The sequence below is a fragment of the Cherax quadricarinatus genome, chromosome 26 (genome assembly GCF_038502225.1).
Source record: "Cherax quadricarinatus isolate ZL_2023a chromosome 26, ASM3850222v1, whole genome shotgun sequence".
NCBI lineage: Eukaryota > Metazoa > Arthropoda > Malacostraca > Decapoda > Parastacidae > Cherax > Cherax quadricarinatus.
The window spans coordinates 1,923,916-1,943,973 of record NC_091317.1 but is presented as its reverse complement, the minus strand read 5'-3'; the positions used below and the strand labels follow the sequence as shown (position 1 = coordinate 1,943,973).

The window sequence follows — 20,058 nt, the reverse complement described above, 5'->3', positions numbered from 1 at the left end:
GCCTCGCATGGGCCAGTAGGCCTTCTGCAGTGTTCCTTCGTTCTTATGTATATACTTGAGCCCGTGGTCTCTGGTACATACTTGAGGCCCTGGTCTCTGGTATATACTTGAGATCGTGGTCTCTGGTATATAACTGAGGCCCTGGCCTCTGGTATATACTTGAGGCCCTGGTCTCTGGTATATACTTGAAGCCCTGGTCTCTGGTATATACTTGAGGTCGTGGTCTCTGGTATATAATTGAGGCCCTGGCCTCTGGTATATACTGGAGGCCCTGGTCTCTGGTATGTACTTGAGGGCCTGGTCTCTGATATATACTGGAGGCTGTGGTCTCTAGTATATACGTACTTGAGGCCCTGGTCTCTGGTAAATACTTGAGGCCCTGAGCATAAGAATATAGGAAAGTAGGAGCACTGCAGTAGGCCTAGAGGCCCATGCTAGGCAAGTCCAAGTCACATCCGCTCCCTAGTATATATTTGAGGTTCTGGTATATACATGAATCCCTGATGTATACATGAGGGCCTGGTCCCTGGTACATATCCTGAATTTACTTAACTAATGTGTTTTATAAACCTCAGTGTCATTGTATTGTTTGTATTGTAAATAAGTCTGTTTATATTTTTTGGGTTATCCTAAATAATTTAAAAGTATGTTACTACGTAAGACAGTTGTATATCATCAAAACTGTACAAAATATATCTAAATATAATTAGTTTTAAGGTTCATGAGGGCGAAACGTAGTCATAAGAGTGAATATGGTGTGTTGTATGACGAAATATTGTCCCTGATAAATGTGAATGCTATGCCTACTCTGTGCTTTCAAATTATTGTGTATTTCTGTATATTAATTAGTAATAAAGTCATTAAGGAAAAGAATGTCTTGATGTAAGTTTATTTAGACACAAGTACACATAAATACAATTTTCATACGTAGTGTAAATTACCTAGGAAACCCTCCCCCCCCCCAAAAAAAAAAAAGTCAGACGAAATGACTTATTTTCATTAGGGCGAAGGTGTAAGTAAGTTTAGTTAGGTACAGGTACACATAAATAAAGTTACATAAATTATCTTACATATTAACATATATGTAAATTACCTAGGATAACCGCAAGAAAAGTCAGAAGGGCTCGTCAATCGAGGAATTAGAGCTGCCCTATCCTTGACTAAAATTTATTTGTCTCCCATCTCCCAAGCACTGCATGACCCATGCAGATTTAGGGCTTCCTCGTAAATAAATAATAATTTAAAACATGAACAAAAATATAGGATCATCTACTGTGAAAATAACTCTTTGCCTCGGCGAGAAGAACACTTTAACTACAAATAACCCAGTCTTTCATGCTTTATAATCAATAAAATAAGCTTTATCTTATAGTGGGAATATTCAGAAGATTTTTGTTTTTGTTTTAATATATTTTTTGTGGTGGTTGAGGTAGTGAGAGAGAGAGAGAGAGGGAGTGTGTTATGGTAGTGTGAGGAAGAGTGGAGGAAGAGAAGAATGTCAGCGATGGAGGTGGATCCACAGGAGGAAGAAGTGGAGGTGCCTTCTTCAAGCACCTCCAAACAAGACAAGAAGAGGTTTGAGGTCAAGAAGGTAAGGCCAGGAGGCACACATAACTGGCTCCTCATAATCTACTATTTCTCGTTTCCTCACGATTTATTTATTTTTTTTTTTTTTGCTAGATAGTTTGACGCATTTATTGTAGAAGTACTGTCTAGACAAACTAATCTTATATGACTGTTAGAAGTAAGAGGAGTTCAGGAAATACGTCAGGCTAAAGCTGAGTGGTAACTATAAAAAATAACCGGGTTTAGCGCTCCTTCGTGATTGATTATATAAAAAAAAGTTCTCAAAGGATGTGGGGGGGGGGGGAGAGGGCTATTTCATGATGGTGAAGATCTCTTGATCCAAGAAACGAGTTAATCCTTCCCCAGGATTGAACTATATTACCTCCCATTTCCAGGTGCTGTATGGTCCCTATGGGTTTAGTGCTCCCTCTCCAGTATAATAAAGAAATGTTGAAATTTTAGACAGTCAGTAAAATTGCATATAAATTTATCCTAAATCAAGTTAGCATGCTCAATTTTTATTTTCTTGGGAGAAGAATCCTGATGGGTTTACATCCTTTGGAGAATTGTAAGTGTATCCTAGATTAAGTCATCATAACAAGTCACTTTTCTGTGTAACTACAGTGTATGAAGAATATAGTTATTTAGATTAAAATAACAAGAGCTTATTAGTATAGTACTTTAATAACCTCTGTAGAGCTATTTTGTAGACAGCTTAATTTCAGCTTTTCACTTTGTTACATTAGCATTTCTAATGGCTGCCAGAGATCTCAGACATTCCCAAGTCACTGATCAATTTCAAGTCTCCAGTGTTTTCCCACTGGAGAAGGTTCTCCTATCACTAAACTAAAATATCCTTGTGTTGTTGGGTAACTCTTGGATATATTTTAAGTCCCCTAACCTTCCACCAGATGTCAGTGATATGAAAAAACTGTGACCTCAGCAGATACCATTTTAATTTGTAACTCATCTTGAAGTGTGTGTTCCTTCGTAATTTTAATTTTTTTTTTTAACACCAGTTGTCTCCCACCAAGGTTGAGTGACCCTCCCTCCTCCAAAAAAAGGAAAAGAGAAACACTTGCCATCACTCACTCCATCACTGTTTTGCCAGAGGGGTACCGATACTACACTCAAATCTGCAAATATCCCCACTCCTCCTTCAGAGTGTGGGCACTATATTTCCCGGTAAGACACATATGCAACAGTTAGGTATCTTTATTTCGAAACGTTTCACCTACACAGTAGGCTTCTTCAGTCGAGTACAGAAAAGTTGATAGAAGCAGAAGATACTTGAAGACGATGTAATCAGTCCATCACCCTTAAAGTTTTGAGGTGGTCAGTCCCTCAGTCTGGAGAAGAGCATTGTTCCGTTGTCTGAAACAATATTGTTTCAGACAACGGAACAATGCTCTTCTCCAGACTGAGGGACTGACCACCTCAAAACTTTAAGGGTGATGGACTGATTACATCGTCTTCAAGTATCTTCTGCTTCTATCAACTTTTCTGTACTCGACTGAAGAAGCCTACTGTGTAGGCGAAACGTTTCGAAATAAAGATACCTAACTGTTGCATATGTGTCTTACCTAACAATCTGTCGGTATTTTATACCATTTTAATGTTCACTATATTTCCCATCTCCAGGACTCATCCAGCTAAACAGTTTCTCTGAATCCCTTAATAAATGTTACCTTGTTCACACTCCAACAGCATGTCAAGTCATAAAAAACACTTGCCTCCACTCACTCCTATGTAACACACTCACATAATCTTGCTGGATGTTTTAGCCCCTCTCACATAAAACCTCCTTTACCCCTTCCCTCCATCCTTTCCAAGTACAAACCCCTACCTCAACTTCCCTCCACTACAGATTCATACACCCTCCAAGTCGTACTATTTCGTTCTATCCGCTCTGAATGACCAAACCACCTCGACAAACCCTCTTCAACTCTAGACAATTCTTTTGATAACCCTGCACCTCATTCTAATTTCAAAGCTACGAATTCTCTGCATAATATTCACACCATACACATTATATTGAGAATTTATCTTGCCCATTGCTTAGCGGTATAGTTTGGACATAACTGAAAGAACTTGGGTTCGGTACAGGACAGAATGAAACATGGGCATGTCTCCTAACACTTGCTGCCCCTTTTCACCTACATAGTAGTAAATTGATTTATTGCCTATGAGTTAAGTCTCGGTGGAATGTACATTTCATTTCTAGAGTTTACAATCCAGATGAACTTGCTATCATTCTTTAATGTAAACTTAAGTTTCTTTTGTTATCAGTGCTGTATTTATGGTTTGGTATGTAAGTGCTTGTGAATTTCATGAAGAACAGATGCTCAAGAATTATAAATTCCAAATTACTGATATTAAATTATGTTATTATTATTAATCATTATAGTTGTGAATTGTACCAGCTATAATATTGACATTATTTTTTCCTAGAATTGAAGTTTGGTGTCTTGTAGATTAGAATGTATAAGAGATTGTGTGCATGAGATGCTTGTATTATATGTTTACAAGTTCCATGGATTTCAGTAAGAGTTAATATGGTGTATTTTTCTAAAGTTGGGGCATAGGGCTAATAGAGCTTGGTACATAAGAGCATATATGTACGTATCATTAAATATACACTAGAATCTTTTTGTCTCAGTTGATCCTGCTAAGCACTATATTATTCTCTAGGATTACTTTACTGATTTTTTGACAGTTAGCTAAGGAATTACTTTTTTGGTTACATTGGTTACATTTTGGAAACAGATTTAGGCTATAACCATTGACAATAAATTAAATTGCTGGCAGATTTCATACTTTATCATTTCACCATCAATGGGTTTTATTATTAAAATCATTATTTCCAATGTCATAGGCTTTCTAGAACATTTTTAATGCCATTATTGCTTATTGTAGAACTTTTCATTTTAATAATAATGATATCTTTGTCTATGAGTACATGTACAAGGGATACAGGCCTAGCTGATATCAGTGACATACTACTACAGTGGAACCCCGGTTTTCGTCTTTCCTTTCCAGAAGGTCGGCTGAAAACCGATTTGTATGAAAACTGAAGTAATACTTCCCATAAGAAATAATGTAAATCCAATTAATCCATTCCAGACACCCAAAAATATTAACAAAAAATGCATTTTATGGAGAATAACTATAGTTTTACATACAGAAAAAATGAGAAATAAATATAAATAACTAATAAAATGGATAAATAAACATTTAACATCACTTTTACCTTAATTGAAGACTTGTTGGCATATGGAACATAGCGAGGAGGGGAAAGGGAGGAGAGGTTATTGTTTGGAAGGGAAATCCCCTCCATAAGGACTTAAGTATCAAAGCCCTATCTGGGGTTACTTACCTTCTTTGTCTTTTACTGGCACTAGGACCAGCTCGAGTCACTGGACCCTTGTCGCACAAAAAATCTGTCCAGAGAGGCCTGTTTCTGGCGTCTCTTTAAGATTTGCCTAAAATGGGACACAGCATTGTCATGGAATGTGTTGCTGACACAGCTTGCAACAGCTTTGTTAGGGGTGATATTTCTCCACAAAACTTTGTACCTCTCTCCACTTTGCATAAATGTCCTTAATTGCTGAAGAAGGCACATTCTCCCCTCTCTCTTCCTCCTCCTCTGAAGCAGTTTCCTCAGTTAAGGTCGGTCTGTTGCTGTTCTAGATGAAGGTCTTGCAGCTCTTCAGTGGTTAGCTCTTCCCTGTGGTCATCCACCAACTCTTCCACATCCTGGCCACTCACCTCCAACCCCATGGACTTCCCCAAAGACACAATAGATTCCACAACAGGCGTAGGGTCGTCAGGGTCAGCCTCAAACCCTTCAGAATCCTAATAAGGACATATTCTGGCCACAGTTTTCTCCAAGAAGAGTTAATTGTCCTGGAAGTCACTCCCTGGCAAGCCTTATCTATAAGGTTTTTGCAATTGAGGATATTGACATGATTCCTCCAGAACTCTCTTAGGGTCAGTTCAGTGTCTTGAGGTCACTTGAAAGCACTGTTGAAACGTTGCTTTGGTGTAGAGTTTTTTGAAGTTTGAAATGACCTGCTGGTCCATGGTGGCTTATTTAACAGTCTCAAACGCAAAAAACAGTGGATTATTATGAAATGTTTCGGGTGAACCCGCGGAGTAATGCTCACTGAACGAGTAACGAAGGCAGGCTGAGTCACGAAACGTATGAGTGGCTGCGTCCCGCAGGCAGGAGGACGCATCTGGTGCAGGCGATTTCCGAGCGGATGTACAAAAATGAGGGGGAAATTTCATTGAAAAAAGTGGTCGAAAACTGAATTGTATGATAACCAGACCAGAAATAAACCAGGATGAGACTCACACCATTCAACTAACACCCAGGTACAGTGGACCCCCGGTTATTGGCCATAATCCATTCCAGAAGGTTGGCCGATAACCGAATTAATATTTACCATAAGAATTAACGGAAATACAATTAATCCGTTCCAAACAAAAATATTCACAAAAAAAAAATATTTTTTTTAAAAATTAAGTATTACATACCTTTATTGAAGGCTAATACTGACTTCTGGAAGATAGGGAGGAGGAAAGGACGAGGAGTTAGTGTTTGGAAGGGGAATCCCCCTCCATAAAACTATAGGTAGCAAAGCCTTCTCTGGGGTTACTTCCCTTCTGTCTTTTATTGCCACTACGACCAGCTTGAGTCACTGGACCCCTGTCTCATAAAATAATTGTCCAGAGTGCTCTGTTTCTGGCATCTCTTTAAGATTTTCCTGAAGTGGGACAGGGTTTTGTCACTAAACATGTTGCAGATATGGCTTGTTTCAGCTTTGCCAGGGTGGTGTTTCTCTACAAAAGCTTGCACACTAGTCCACATTGCACACACCTCTTTCATCTCTGAAGAAGGCACCTCCTTCACTCCCTCTTCCTCCTCCTCTGAAGCAAGTTCCTCAACTGCAGTCTGTAGCTGTTCGAGATGAAACTCTTGCAGCTCTTCTGTGGTTAGCTCTTCCCTGTGGTCATCCACCAACTCTTCCACATCCTGGCCACTCACCTCCAACCCCAGCTACTTTCCCAGTGCCACAATAGGATCCACAGGGTCGGCAGGGTCAGGGTCAGCCTCAAACCCAAGCAGAGTTCAAAGTCCTGGAAGTCACTCCCTCCCAAACTTTACCTATAAGGCTTATGCAATGGAGGATAGTGAAGTGATTCCTCCAGAACTCTCTTAGGGTCAACTGTACATACTAGCAAGTTCCTCCACCTTCATACCACTTTCAAACTTTTCTAGCACTTTATGCTTAAATTCCATGGTGTTTCTCACTTTCTTTACCACCGGAACTTTACTAGGAACTTTCTCTGGAGCCATCTTTACTTATTTCACAGTTGCACTGCAAGAAAAACCACTGAAAACAATGGTAAACAGGCGAAATATTTGGATGTATGAGCAGAAGCTTCCTCAGCCACCGAGAAACAAAGCCAAACTGAAGCACAAACTGCCCCAGCTGGCGGATGGACGCGTCCAAAACGGCCGATGACCGAGTGAACGGCCGATAACCGGGAGTCCACTGTATTTATTTTACTGATGGGTGAACAGGGACAGCTGGTGTCTTATGAAAACACTTCTTAATGTTTTCCAGCTGTACTGGGGGATCAATCCCCAGACCTCAGTGTGTGAGCTGAGTGCACTAGCAATCGATCTATGGGACACCCCTTTATCAACCATGGTGTAATAGGTTATAAACAACATAATTTTTTAAGGAAAAATCATTCTCAGGATGCACTCCTGTAAAGCAATCTGATTGGGTGTCATTCCATTTGTTTTCAGTTTTGTCTTGCAGGGATTTCTGATGAGTGAATTTGTTTAAATGACCAGCCAAGCACAGAGAGTGCACTTTATTATAAAAGTTTGTATGTATGAAATTTTTTAGTTGAATCCTTATAAAGTGAGGAGCAACTGTGCTGTACAGTGTACATCTGTCTAGTTTTTGTAAAAGAACATGGTCATTGCTACTTACTGTATTTTTTTTTTTTAATCATGTTGCTTATAAAGAAAAGTCTTTGTTCCTTAAAGAATGTATGAAGTAATTCATTGTCATTGATGTTTTTATATGTTAATACTTCTTTTTTTCTTTCAGTGGAATGCAGTAGCACTCTGGGCATGGGGTGAGTACAGTCTGTTTCTGGCACTGTATTGTGTTTGTCATTCTTGTTTGTACTGGTTGATTTTGTCTGCCATTTCAGTTTTGAATATAAGAGCATTTCCTTTTATTTTTATGAACTGTACATGTATTAATTGAGTGTCTTATTTAAAATGTGTTTTTATGGCACAAAAGCAGTGTCCTAAGTTCATTGCACTTCCAATACAGTACAGTACATACATACATCATCTTTCCTGCTTAGGTACAGCAGCACTGTCCCCATGGCCAAGTGACAATCCATCCCACCTACCTTCCTTAGGCACTTAGAGTACTGTACTTCTCTTTGATTCATTCTGCTGCCTTGGTTATTGGCTGTTCCCTGCAATGCAGTGTCTACCTCTGAGGCATATACTATAAACGTAATACTATTTCTGGACCTCTTGCAGCTGAATTCCACAGAGAACTGTGGTCAGTGTCCTATAGGGGAATAGTTGAGGGTTATTGAAGACAGTCTGCAGGTTTCCATCTGTCTTGGTGTTGTCACAATGATAGTTTTCCCCACAAATCTCTCTGCATGCCCATTAGTCTGAAGGTAGTGGATGAAATACAGCCTGGAAAAAACTGTGCATACATTGCTGGTGAGGTTCATTCCCTCATCAATTGAAATTGCCTTCAGGGGTTTTTGATCCAGAAGCCTCCCTGGCACTGAGGTGAGGGCAGTCAGTGAGGCACAGGTTGGTAGTTACAACCACACATCAAACTGTTGGCCATTCTGTGTCAGTCACAAAACCCTTGTCATCAAGTTAAAAAAATAGTCTGTCACTCTACTAGAATGAGTAATTTGCAGATGTGAAGAGCAGTGGCTCCTGATGCTGAGATGGAGCATAGCATTTCCACATCTTGGATGATAACCACTAGCATATTCCTCCAGCACTGGCACAGCAATTGTACCTCTGGCACCTGAAGCATCTCAAAGGTTCTGGTATTTTCCCTACTTTCTACTAACACTATTACTCCTACTTCCACTATCAATCTTACCACTGTCACTACTTTTTCTACCTCTCTTGGACCTCTGTAACCTTTTTATGACTACCACCCACAGGATCTGTATGGGGTGCATAATTAAGATGTTAAACTAAATCTTGGTCCTGTCCTTGTCCCCTCTTGCCTATATATACTTGATCCCTCACTCTCGTGTTAGTGTGACTTTGTAAATGGTCCAAGTTGGGCTGAAACGTCATCATAAGCTTCTCTCTCTCCTATGTTAGGGTTATTTTTGTACCAAGTATCTGTGGTTTTAGCCAATTTTGATATCAGTATTTGTGAACATCAGCTAATTTTGATGGTAAATATTGATATTGGCATAAAATTGAGTACAGGCAGGCCCCGCTTTACAGCACTTCATTTTATGGTGTTACACATGCAGCAGTTTTCCATTATACCCATTCTTCATTTATTCAGATTTCCTACAATGAATATATTCATCACTCACCATAAGCTAAGGATGAAAATGTTTTAAGTAATGTGTGTACTGTATATGTGTGTATTGGTCATTTAATATATGATAATATAAACCATGTTATCAGGCTTTTATATGCATTTGAAAGGGAAAAATGGGCTGTGTTTCACTTTACAGCAGTAGCCTGGAACCTAACCTGCTGTATAAGCAGGGCCTGCATGTACTGTATTGCTGTCAGCAAAAATTTAGGTATCCTTTCACTAATTATAATTTTAGTAACTTAAATCTTTGCAGCTTCATGTCACATCGGTAGTGTTCCAACAAGCCAGTGCTCAACACCTTAACACCATTTTCCACACTCTCACTCATTTCTTCAAGATTTAATAATGTCCTGTCATATTTGCCCACAGGTCCACCATATTATTCACCAGTTTGTACTTATCAGTAGTAAACCCAGTATTTGTAGAACATTTATACTATTGCTTCATTTTGAAAATTTAGTGTTTTATAAACCAACATGCAAAATGTAATTGTTCTTCATTAATGGAAGATAAATTTTCTGTGAATTGCAGGTTTCATGCATGTCTTTGTACTATCTAGATATACAGTATCAAATGGCAGAGATTTTTCTCATATAAATTAGGACATTTATAACTAATAAAATGACTGCCAGTCATCATAGCACACTGATATGCAGAATTTTTTCTTCTGCAGATATTGTTGTTGATAACTGTGCCATCTGCCGCAATCACATTATGGATTTGTGCATAGAATGTCAAGCCAACCAGGCCTCGGTTACATCAGAAGAATGCACTGTAGCTTGGGGCGTGTGTAATGTGAGTATGAATTTAAAAGAAACTATGAAAAATGCAAGGAATAGGTTATTGTACAGTACATACTGTATTGTAGTTGGTTAATAAATTCTTCACAAAAATTTGAGGTTACCAGTACAGTATTCTTTCTTGTGTTATAATAGTAGATCCTCAAGCATATACATATGTTACAACTTAAGTGATGTATGGATAGATTAGTGTAGTACAGCCAGTTCTTTAGTAATTAGGCTATCTGTAAGGCAATTCTTCAAAATGTGTTTCTTGTGTAATTGGGTATCCACAAAAGGTAACCCTTAACCTTTTCACTCTCGTGTAATTGACGCCAGGGGTCTGTCGTGTAGATCTTCATCGTGAGTTCAGCTCGCTTGGATCAACTGTGAGTTGTAAATTTTGTCCTAGATGTGAGAGAATGGGTCTGTGCACTGAGTGCAGGGTCAGTCCCAAACCCTTCAAAATCCCTCTTGTCGACACAATCTGGCCACAATTTTCTCCAAGCAGAGTTCAAAGTCCTGGTAGTCACTCCCTCCCAAGCCATACCTATAAGGGTTATGCAATGGAGGATGCTGAAGTGTTCTTTCCAAAATTCCCTTAGGGTCAAGTGAGTGTCTGTAGTCACAGTCAAGCACCTGTGAAACATTGCTTTGGTGTATTTCTCACCCTCTTTACCACAGGCTTGGCACTAGGAGCTTTCTTTGGAGCCATGGTAGCTTATTTAGTACTTGCAAGCACTAAAATGAGTGGAATATTATGAAATATTTCATAGGAGCACATAAGGGGACCTTCGCTCACTGGTAAACAATACCAGACTGGCTGGGTAGGGAGGCCGCCCCGGCTCACACCATGCGTACGCGTCCCGGACGAACTACTATTCGCGAGTCAACCTATGATTAGCGAGCCCATGTTTATATGAAAATATACCTTTGATTTCCGAAATCTACGATTCCCAAGAACTATGAAAAGTGAGGGACCACTGTATAATTTTGAGGAAAATATCATAGATGGATTAATGAAAATGCCTATATTAATGTAAAATAAGACATTTAGTGTGCCCAAGAGTGATTATTATTACGTAGTGTTGGCGTCATGAGTAGAGAGAGACTTAGCAATTTTAATGTGTACCTGCACACAAGCACAGTGTGTAAGTATATTTAGGTACAGGTACACATAAGTATAATTATCAGAGTACATATAAAATACACAGTAACTTTAAAACACTTGAAATTTTGTAAAGTTTCCTGACATAATAGATGTGGTCACGGAGAATGCAAACAAACCGGGTGGGGCGCCGTATTTGAAAGACCACTTGCCGTATAGCAAATTTTGGTCATAATTTGACATCACCATAGCGGAACGCCGTAAGGTGGGGCCCTACTGTATTCCATACTTTTTAGTGTTTTCAAGTGCTAAATAAGCCACCATGGGCCCAAAGAAATTTCCTAGTGCTAGCCAGCCCTTTGATAAAGGGCTGAGAGGGATGGGAGAATGTGCCTTCGTCAGTGATTCTGTGATATGTACGATACTAATGCAGCAGGGGTCAATAAAGGCTACAGCACCAGCCAGTGATAAAGTGTAGCAAGTAAGTTAAGCGATTAACCAATAGAAAAGGGACTGCACAAAACTGACTCCTCCAATGTTGTTGGAGGTATATAGGGCTACTGACTAACTCCACTGCCTCTTCTGCCACCATCACCACCACTATGTAAGGCTTATCTTTCATTGGCCCTTATTCACCCAACAACAAACACAACACCACTTATCACATACTTAATGACGTATTTTATTAATTCTTGAGTATATATCATGTTTCTGTTATTAATATTGTTTATTTCATATTAGATTAATTGTGCTAGATAAATAAGCCGTAGAGTTGATATTAGTGTCATATTGAAGGACTATCTTGTCCTGTCTCCCAACACACTCCCCCTGCTGTGGCCACAATTCCTAACATACTCCAGAAACAGACACCTCAGGAACACTTTTTTGAGCAACAGGGGTCTAGTGACTCTCAAGCTGGTCCTAGAAGGGAAGTAACCCCCAAAAAGGACTTGGTACCTGAAGTCTTTATGGAAGGAGATTCCCCTTCCAAACAGTAATTTCTCCATCCTCTCCCCTCCTCCCATCTTCAGTACACTAAGAAGAGTCTTCAATAAGGGTAAGTGTCATTTTGTTATTGTTTTATTTTTCATGTCTCATTGTTTTCTGTGTAGGTAAATGTATATTTCATGTAAAAAAAAATTTTTAATACTTTTGGGTGTCTGGAACGGATTAATTGGATTTACATTATTTCTTATAGGAAAAATGAATTTGGAAATCGTCAAACTCGGCTTTAATCACACACTGGAACGGATTAATTATGATAACCAAGGGGCCACTGTATCGCTAATAAAATGTTGACATATTGACAGATACTGTAGCATGGCCATCTATTGTAGGAGTTTTACCATATTACTGTGATTCAGATTTCTTTGCATGTACATACATTATTTGAAGAATTGCTCTACTCATATTGGCTTCTACAGTAATTAGTATCTGATTTACAGGTTTAGAATTATGCACACTAAAATGGTGGTCAGTACTTCAGTGATCTGATACCTTCTGAAGAATCTTGCGAAGATTTCGTTGAATGCTGTAGCAGAAATATTTATTTTGTAGTTACTGGTAGTAGTATACTAATACAGTGAAATTTAATTCCTTCCGGATGATGACCAAAGCAATTTTTTCCATAAAGAAAAATGTAAATATAGGTAGTAGGTTGGTAGACAGCAACTACCCAGGGAGGTACTACCGTCCTGCCAAGTGAGTGTAAAACGAAAGCCTGGAATTGTTTTACATGATGGTAAGATTGCTGGTGTCCATTTTTCTGTCCCATGAACATGCAAGGTTTCAGGTACGTCTTGCTGCTTCTACTTACACTTAGGTCACACTACACATACATGTACAAGCATATACAGTGGACCCTCGACCAACGATGGCATCAATTAACGATAAATCCTACTAGCGATACATTTTAACGCAAAAATTTTGCCTCGACTAGCGCTAAAAAACTCGACCAACACTATTCGTTCCGTCTGAGACGCATCCACTTCTGGCCAGTGTTTACAAGCCAGCCAGCCACCGCGGTCGCTTCCAAGCATACAATCGGAACATTTCATATTATCACAGCCTTTTTAGTGATTGCACCTGCAAAATAAGTCACCATGGGCCCCAAGAAAGCTTCTAGTGCCAACCCTACAGCAAAAAGGGTGAGAATTACTATGGATATGAAGAAAGAGATCATTGCTAAGTATGAAAGTGGAGTGCGTGTCTCCGAGCTGGCCAGGTTGTACACAAAACCCCAATCAACCATCGCTACTATTGTGGGCAAGAAAACGGCAATCAAGGAAGCTGTTCTTGCCAAAGGTGCAACTATGTTTTCGAAACTGAGATAGCAAGTACTCGATGTTGAGAGTGTTATTGGTGTGGATAAACGAAAAGGAGATAGCAGGAGATAGCATCTCTCAAGCGATCATATGTGAAAAGGCTAGGAAGTTGCATGACGATTTAATTAAAAAAATGCCAGCAACTAGTGGTGATGTGAGTGAATTTAAGGCCAGCAAAGGTTGGTTTGAGAGATTTAAAGGAAAGGGAAGTAACCCCAGAAAAGGACTTGCCACCTCAAGTCCTAATGGAAGGGGATTCCCCTTCTAAACACTAAGACCATCAACACTCTCCCCTCCTCCCATCCCATCAATCATCACCAGATCTTCAATAAAGATAAGTGTCTTGTAAGTGTGCATGTCTTCTTCAGTTTGTGTGTATTAAAATTAATATTTTATGTGGTAAAAACATTTTTTTTCATACTTTGGGGTGTCCTACACGGATTAATTTGATTTCCATTATTTCTTATGGGGAAAATTAACTTGACTAACGACAATTTTGACTAACGATGAGCTCTTAGGAACGGATTAATAGCGTTAGTCGAGGGTCCACTGTATATACACACCCCTCTGGGTTTCCTTCTATTTTCTTTCTAGTTCTTGTTATTGTTTATTTCCTCTTATCTCCATGGGGAAGTGGAACAGAATTCTTCCTCCGTAAGCTATGCGTGTTGTAAGAGTCGACTAAAATGCCAGGAGCAAGGGGCTAGTAACCCCTTCTCCTGTATAAATTACTAAATTTAAAAAGATAAACTTTAGTTTGTCTTTTTGGGCCACCCTGCCTTGGTGGGATATGACCAGTTTGTTGGAAAAAAAAATGTAAATATAGTATAATTAATTCATTCCAGATCCCAAATGACAATAAAATAATTTATTAAAAATGTACTAACTACTACATGAAACTAAAAATGTATACTAAAAGAAACTAACTGAAATACTGTACAGTAAATGAAAATTTCACTGCCTCTTACCTGTCAGAGGAGAGCTAGTGGCATACTAGAAGCAGGAAGTAGAGGAGAGGAGGGGGTATGTTACTTCTTTGATGGAGAGTCGCCTATTAATATGTCAGGCAAATGTCCTTCTGGTATTGTTTCTCTTTGTCTCTTTTCACCACTAACACTGTTCTGACTCACTGGTTCTTTCTCACTAAAAACCTGTTTAGTGAGGTCTGTCATCGTACATGTTAGAGAGACTGATGGCCACTGCTTTGTCTGGATGGTATTTTTCAGCAAATTCCTTCACTTCATGTCATTTAGCACATATTTCCTTGACAAATGCAATGGGCACATCATCTCTCCTCTTCCTCTGATGACAGCTCCTCCAATGCAATCTGTTGCTGCTCCTTCTGAAGGTCTACGAGTTCTTCTTTGGTGAGTTCATTTCTGTGCTCCTCCACCAACTTCTCCACATCATCTTTACTCACCTTTAGGCCCAAGGTTTTTCCCAGGGACACAATGTCCTCTACCGGCTCAGGCTTTGAAGATGACTTCAGAGCCTTCAAAATCCCTGGTTGACAAAATTAGGCCACAATTTCTTCCAGGCTGACTGCATGGTCCTGGAAAACACATTTCTCCAGGCTTTGTCTATAAGCTTTAAGCAGGTGAGGATATTAAAATTCTTGTTCCAGAACTCCCCGAGGGTTAAATTTGTTTCTGAAGTAATTTCAAAGCACCTTTCAAAATGGGCTTTGGTGTAGAGTTTCTTGAGTTAGAAATGACCTGCTGGTCCATGGGCTAGATGAGAGGAGTGCTGTTAGGAGGCAAAAACTTTACAGTTATAAAACTGAACTACTCCAAAAACTCGTATTCCAAGCTTGGAGGGTGAGCAGGAGTATTATCCTTAAGTAAAAAGGCCATGAGTGGCAATTCTTTTTAATGAAGTACTTTTTGACAGTGGGAGCAAAGACCTCATGAACCCACTCAATAAAAAATTGTCTTGTTACCCAAGCTTTCGTGTTGGCTCTCCACATTACAGCCAATTTGTTTTTCATAACATTGTTCTTCTTAAAAACTTGTGGATTTTTGGAATGATAAACAAGTAAGGGCTTCAGTTTCAAGTCCCTCATGCTGTCAATTCATTGTCCAGTACACATTCTGTGAGCATGTGACCCGAGCCATTCGTGTTGTGCGTCGACAACCGGGAGAACATACAAAAACAAGGACATTTTTTTCTCAAATTCCTCATTCGAAAACTGATTTGTTCATCAAGTAGTGCAGTCAACAGCGAAGGTTCCACTGTATGTAGTTGCTATACATTTTTAATTTATCTTTTACTGTTAATATTTTTACTCCAATTATTTTTTACTAGTAGTGTAAGATCTTCAGGTGCATTTGTTTTTCATTTTTAAATTAGAGGATACCTCTCATATAACAAAGTGTACTTAGTGAAGGGAGTTTGACCAGTTCATGCATTTCAGTAGGGTAGTTTTAGCAGTAAAAAGAAGTTAGTCCCTTATAAATTTGCTATATTTAATTTCTACTATTTGAAAAAATCCTCCCTTCCCAGATATTCTAATAACACATGGTTTTAAATTTATGGTTATTGCACTGTGAAAGAATTTCAAGACATAACTAACAATATTTAACTGTTATCCATTGTTGTCATCTCCATTTGGAAACATAAGAAATGAGACCTGAAGGTATTAAAATTAATTTCTAGGTTTGGCTGTTAAAAAAGTAAACCTGCTGTATTTCTCTTTAAAAGTTTTGTAATGACATTTTGGATTGTCTTGGGAGCTAAAAAAAAAAAAATCATTTTAAGCAATCTTAAAAAGTGCTTGAAGGGGAAAATTAACAAAGTGGATTAACAAAGATGCAGATTACTTAGTATTCACAATGAAACTCCTATTGGCACTACAGTACAAATACTCTCGATTAAAGGCCTCTCTTATTTCTCCCTTGATGGAGTTTTCATTGTTGATGATTCATTAAGGATCGTACAGTGCCTGGGAGAATGGGAAGCATTCAGGCTCAATCAAAGGAAGGGAAAGGAAGATTCAGTTCCTTGAACTAAGAGCCCCTCGCTGGCAGCAAGAAATGTACATGGTGATTAACCCTTTCAGGGTTTCAGCCGTACTAGTACGACTTACGCACCAGTGTCCATGGCGTACTAGTACGCCTAAATTATAGTGCCCTCAAATCTAGCGAGAGAAAGCTGGTAGGCCTACATATGAAAGAATGGGTCTATGTGGTCAGTGTGCGCAGTATAAAAAAAATCCTGCAGCGCACTGTGCGTATTGAGAAAAAAAAAACTGACCGTGCTTTTGGATTAAAACAGCGACTTTGCACTGTATTTTCGTATGGTATTTATTGTTGTATTCTAGTTTTCCTGGTCTCATTTTATAGAATGGAAGACATATTACAGAAATTGAGATGATTTTGACTTGTTTTACAATGAAAAGCACCTTGAAATTGAGCTCAAAGTAGCAGAAATGTTCGATTTTTACCAAAGCTCAAAAGTAAACAAATCGTGCTATGCATCCAATACACGTTAACTGGTGAGTCTAATATTCTTTCACAAGTGCACTGATATTATTTATACCATTTCTACACTAATGCAGTAGTCTGCATAACAGTAAATCTTCAATTTTTTGTGAGAATAAAAATTCAAAGTGAAAAGCAAAAGAATGTAAGAGGGGCTTGGGGACATGACTAATGAACAGAAGAAATGTTATTTTAGTGCCAGGAATGTCTTTCTTGTTTATTCTGGACCCTATTCGGAAATTGGCATCTTTTGAAATTTGTGTGAGATTGTATCGTAGGGGTTCTTAAATGGAGATATCGAGGGTTGAAGATAGACACACTTGTTGGATGGTAACATATATTGTCAGACTGTGATGATGAGAAATGGAGCCCAGCCTCTGCCTGTCCTAGCCTGTGTCAAAACGCCGACTGAGACCGAGGCAGAGGTACGAACGTACACATGCGCATCCCGTGACGTCACACAAAGTCACAGGCCTAAAAGGGATCTCCTATCTAAAGCACATGGATGATACTATATGCTATGCTATATAACACAGGGATCAGCAACTATGCTGACAATTGGTAAAATTGCTAAATTCTGACCACTGTATTGGATAGTTGAAATCAGTAAATGGGTGGTTTCTTGTACTCATTCGATAGAAAAAATGGAGTTCTAGCGATATAGTTATGATTTTTGTCGACTAGTACACTGGAATTGGCCAAAAATAGGACTCAAAGTGGGCAAAATTGCCGATGCGTAAACATCGTCGAGACCGCTAACTTCGCGAGAGCATAATTCTGTCAGTTTTACATCAAATTTCATACTTTTAGTGTCATTATGATCGGGAAAAGATTCTCTATTTTTTCATAAGAATTTTTTTTTTAAATTGGGGAACCCTGAGAACAAGTATGGGAGAGGGCCTGTCGACCCTGAAAGGGTTAATGTGAACAATGTCTTTTAGCTCATCAGTGCATGCCTAGGAAGGTATAGAAAGAAATGTAATGCCAAAATTAATGAAATGAAGAAATTTAATTAGTAAAAGATCATTAGCATCTTTAATTGCCATTTAATATGTTTCTCTTGCAGCATGCTTTCCACTTCCATTGTATATCTCGATGGTTGAAAACCCGTCAAGTATGCCCATTAGACAACAGGGAATGGGAGTTCCAGAAGTGAGTATTTTTGTTAATACAACTATAGAGTACTTGGAAGAACACACTTGGTTTCTGAAGTCTTCATGCAGTTTACAGTACTGTGCTTGAATATAATTTCTGAATAAGTTACTTTAAATAATATTTTCAAGCATTTTGCTCTTTTGTACTGGTAAACAATTGTAGAATTTTGTACATTATTTGGTGCATATTTTTTGGATTAAAATGAATTAGAGTATACTTAATTTGTTGAGGTAACAGTTGTCATTCTTTCTTTACAGGTATGGTCATTAGAAGAAGTAAATTTTTCCTTAACTCCAACCATTCTTTATTTACACTTCTCAATAGTTTAAATTATTATTTTCATTAATTGCAATGTTCGCTTGTCTTGCAATATGATCATTATGTTAAGTGTGCTTGTTTCATCAAGCATGGAATAAAATTACTATTGTATTTTTACAGTGTGGTTTAATTAATTCCTTGAACAAGTACCATCCAACTTACGACCGAGCTTGCTTTTGACCAACCGGTTATACGTCAAAATGCATGCAAGTCGAATCTTATGCTTTTAGTACTGTATTTTATACTGTAAGGTTTAGAAGAAATGCTGTGTACAACACAAACAGTTGTTTATTTGCATACAAAACATTTGTATGCATGAAAACATACAAAAACATTCGTATGCATGAACAGAAAAGTACAAAATAACTTAAGCTAAGCTGTAAGCAGTATGGTCGTAAATACGTGTGGTAGTATGTCGAGCAGGTCATAAGTCGGATGGTACTTGTATTTATTTAAGAGTTATTTGAAGAAAAATTGTCACTTATTTTGACGACAGTACTGCTTTTCTTGTACAGTTTCTCGGAGTGCTGTACATACTGAGGTGCATGTGCCTTGTGGCGCATGCACCTCACCCATAGTCACTTGTTTACATATGGTCCTTGGCTTGGGCTTTTCTGCCTTCATAGTTTTCACAATTACTGCACTAAGGTGCCTGTAGGGACCTTGGGAAAACTTTTAGAAGAGTCTTCTGACATTAATAATTTAATGATATGATACTATTTGTGTTGAATGTTTATTCATTGCTCTTATTGTGTGTGGATTTTATCCTAGTTTTTGTTTTGTGTTTTTATGGCAGAGCATTGAGTGACATATGCAGTCAAAGTGCTCTGTAAATGTCACTACTACTACTGCTACTACATCAGTTTTGTACTGTAATTGTATTCTGAAACCTTTCCCATTCAGTCATATTACACATTTTTTATACAACTTTATTCACTTTCAATATTGTCCAATATTTTGCCAGTGTCCTTCTCTTATTATTACCTCTACCTCTTTATATACTGTTTATACAGCATATAAATTGGTATGTATATACATCTTTCTTCTTTCAACAAACTGGCCGTATCCCACCAAGGCAGGGTGGCCCAAAAAGAAAGACGAAAGTTTCTCTTTTTAAATTTAGTAATTTATACAGAAGGGGTTACCAGGCCCTTGCTCCCGGCATTTTAGTTGCCTCTTACAACACGCATGGCTTACGGAGGAAGAATTCTGTATATACATACCTTTGTATATGTACTACATACATGTATATGCATAGGGATGTATATGCATACATGTATGTACACTCGGTGGCCACTTGATAAGGTACACTCTAATAGTACTGAGTAGGGTCCCTTTTGCCCCCAGAACAGCCTCAGTTCTTCATAGCATGGATTCAACAAAGTGCTGGAAATGTTCTTTAAAGATCTTGGTCATGACATAATACATCATGTATTTGCTGCAGATCTGTTAGTAGCATATTCATGCTGCAGATTTCCCATTCCACAGCTTCCAAAGGTTTACACCAAATTCTGATCCAGCCCTCTGCATGTTGCAGCAGAAATCTCAATTTGTCAGGCTAGCAATGTTTATCCAATCTTCAGCTGTTCCAGTTTTGGAGAGCCTGTGCCCATTGTAGCCTCAGGTTCCTGTTTTTAGCTGACAGGAGTGGAACCTGGTGTGGTATTCTGCTTCTGTGACCCATCCACTTCTATG

At 38.6% G+C, this 20,058-nt stretch overlaps 1 protein-coding gene across 1 annotated transcript; it reads left to right on the top strand.

Moving 5' to 3' along the window:
- Positions 1-1,429: 1,429 nt before the first annotated feature.
- Positions 1,430-18,480, top strand: Roc1a (Regulator of cullins 1a). Its single transcript, XM_053780544.2, has 5 exons — positions 1,430-1,591; positions 7,698-7,725; positions 9,874-9,995; positions 17,957-18,042; positions 18,303-18,480. The coding sequence occupies exons 1-5, from the start codon at positions 1,496-1,498 to the stop codon at positions 18,313-18,315; spliced, it is 345 nt and encodes a 114-aa protein (XP_053636519.1). The 5' UTR covers positions 1,430-1,495; the 3' UTR covers positions 18,316-18,480.
- The last annotated feature ends 1,578 nt before the right edge of the window (positions 18,481-20,058 follow it).

Bases quoted from the DNA above. Each gene is read 5' to 3' on its own strand.
- Roc1a (XM_053780544.2), top strand. From the start codon at position 1,496: ATGTCAGCGATGGAGGTGGATCCACAGGAGGAAGAAGTGGAGGTGCCT. The intron at 7,726-9,873 runs GTGAGTACAGTC...TTTCTTCTGCAG, and splicing joins AGTAGCACTCTGGGCATGGG to ATATTGTTGTTGATAACTGT. The intron at 9,996-17,956 runs GTGAGTATGAAT...TTTCTCTTGCAG, and splicing joins TAGCTTGGGGCGTGTGTAAT to CATGCTTTCCACTTCCATTG.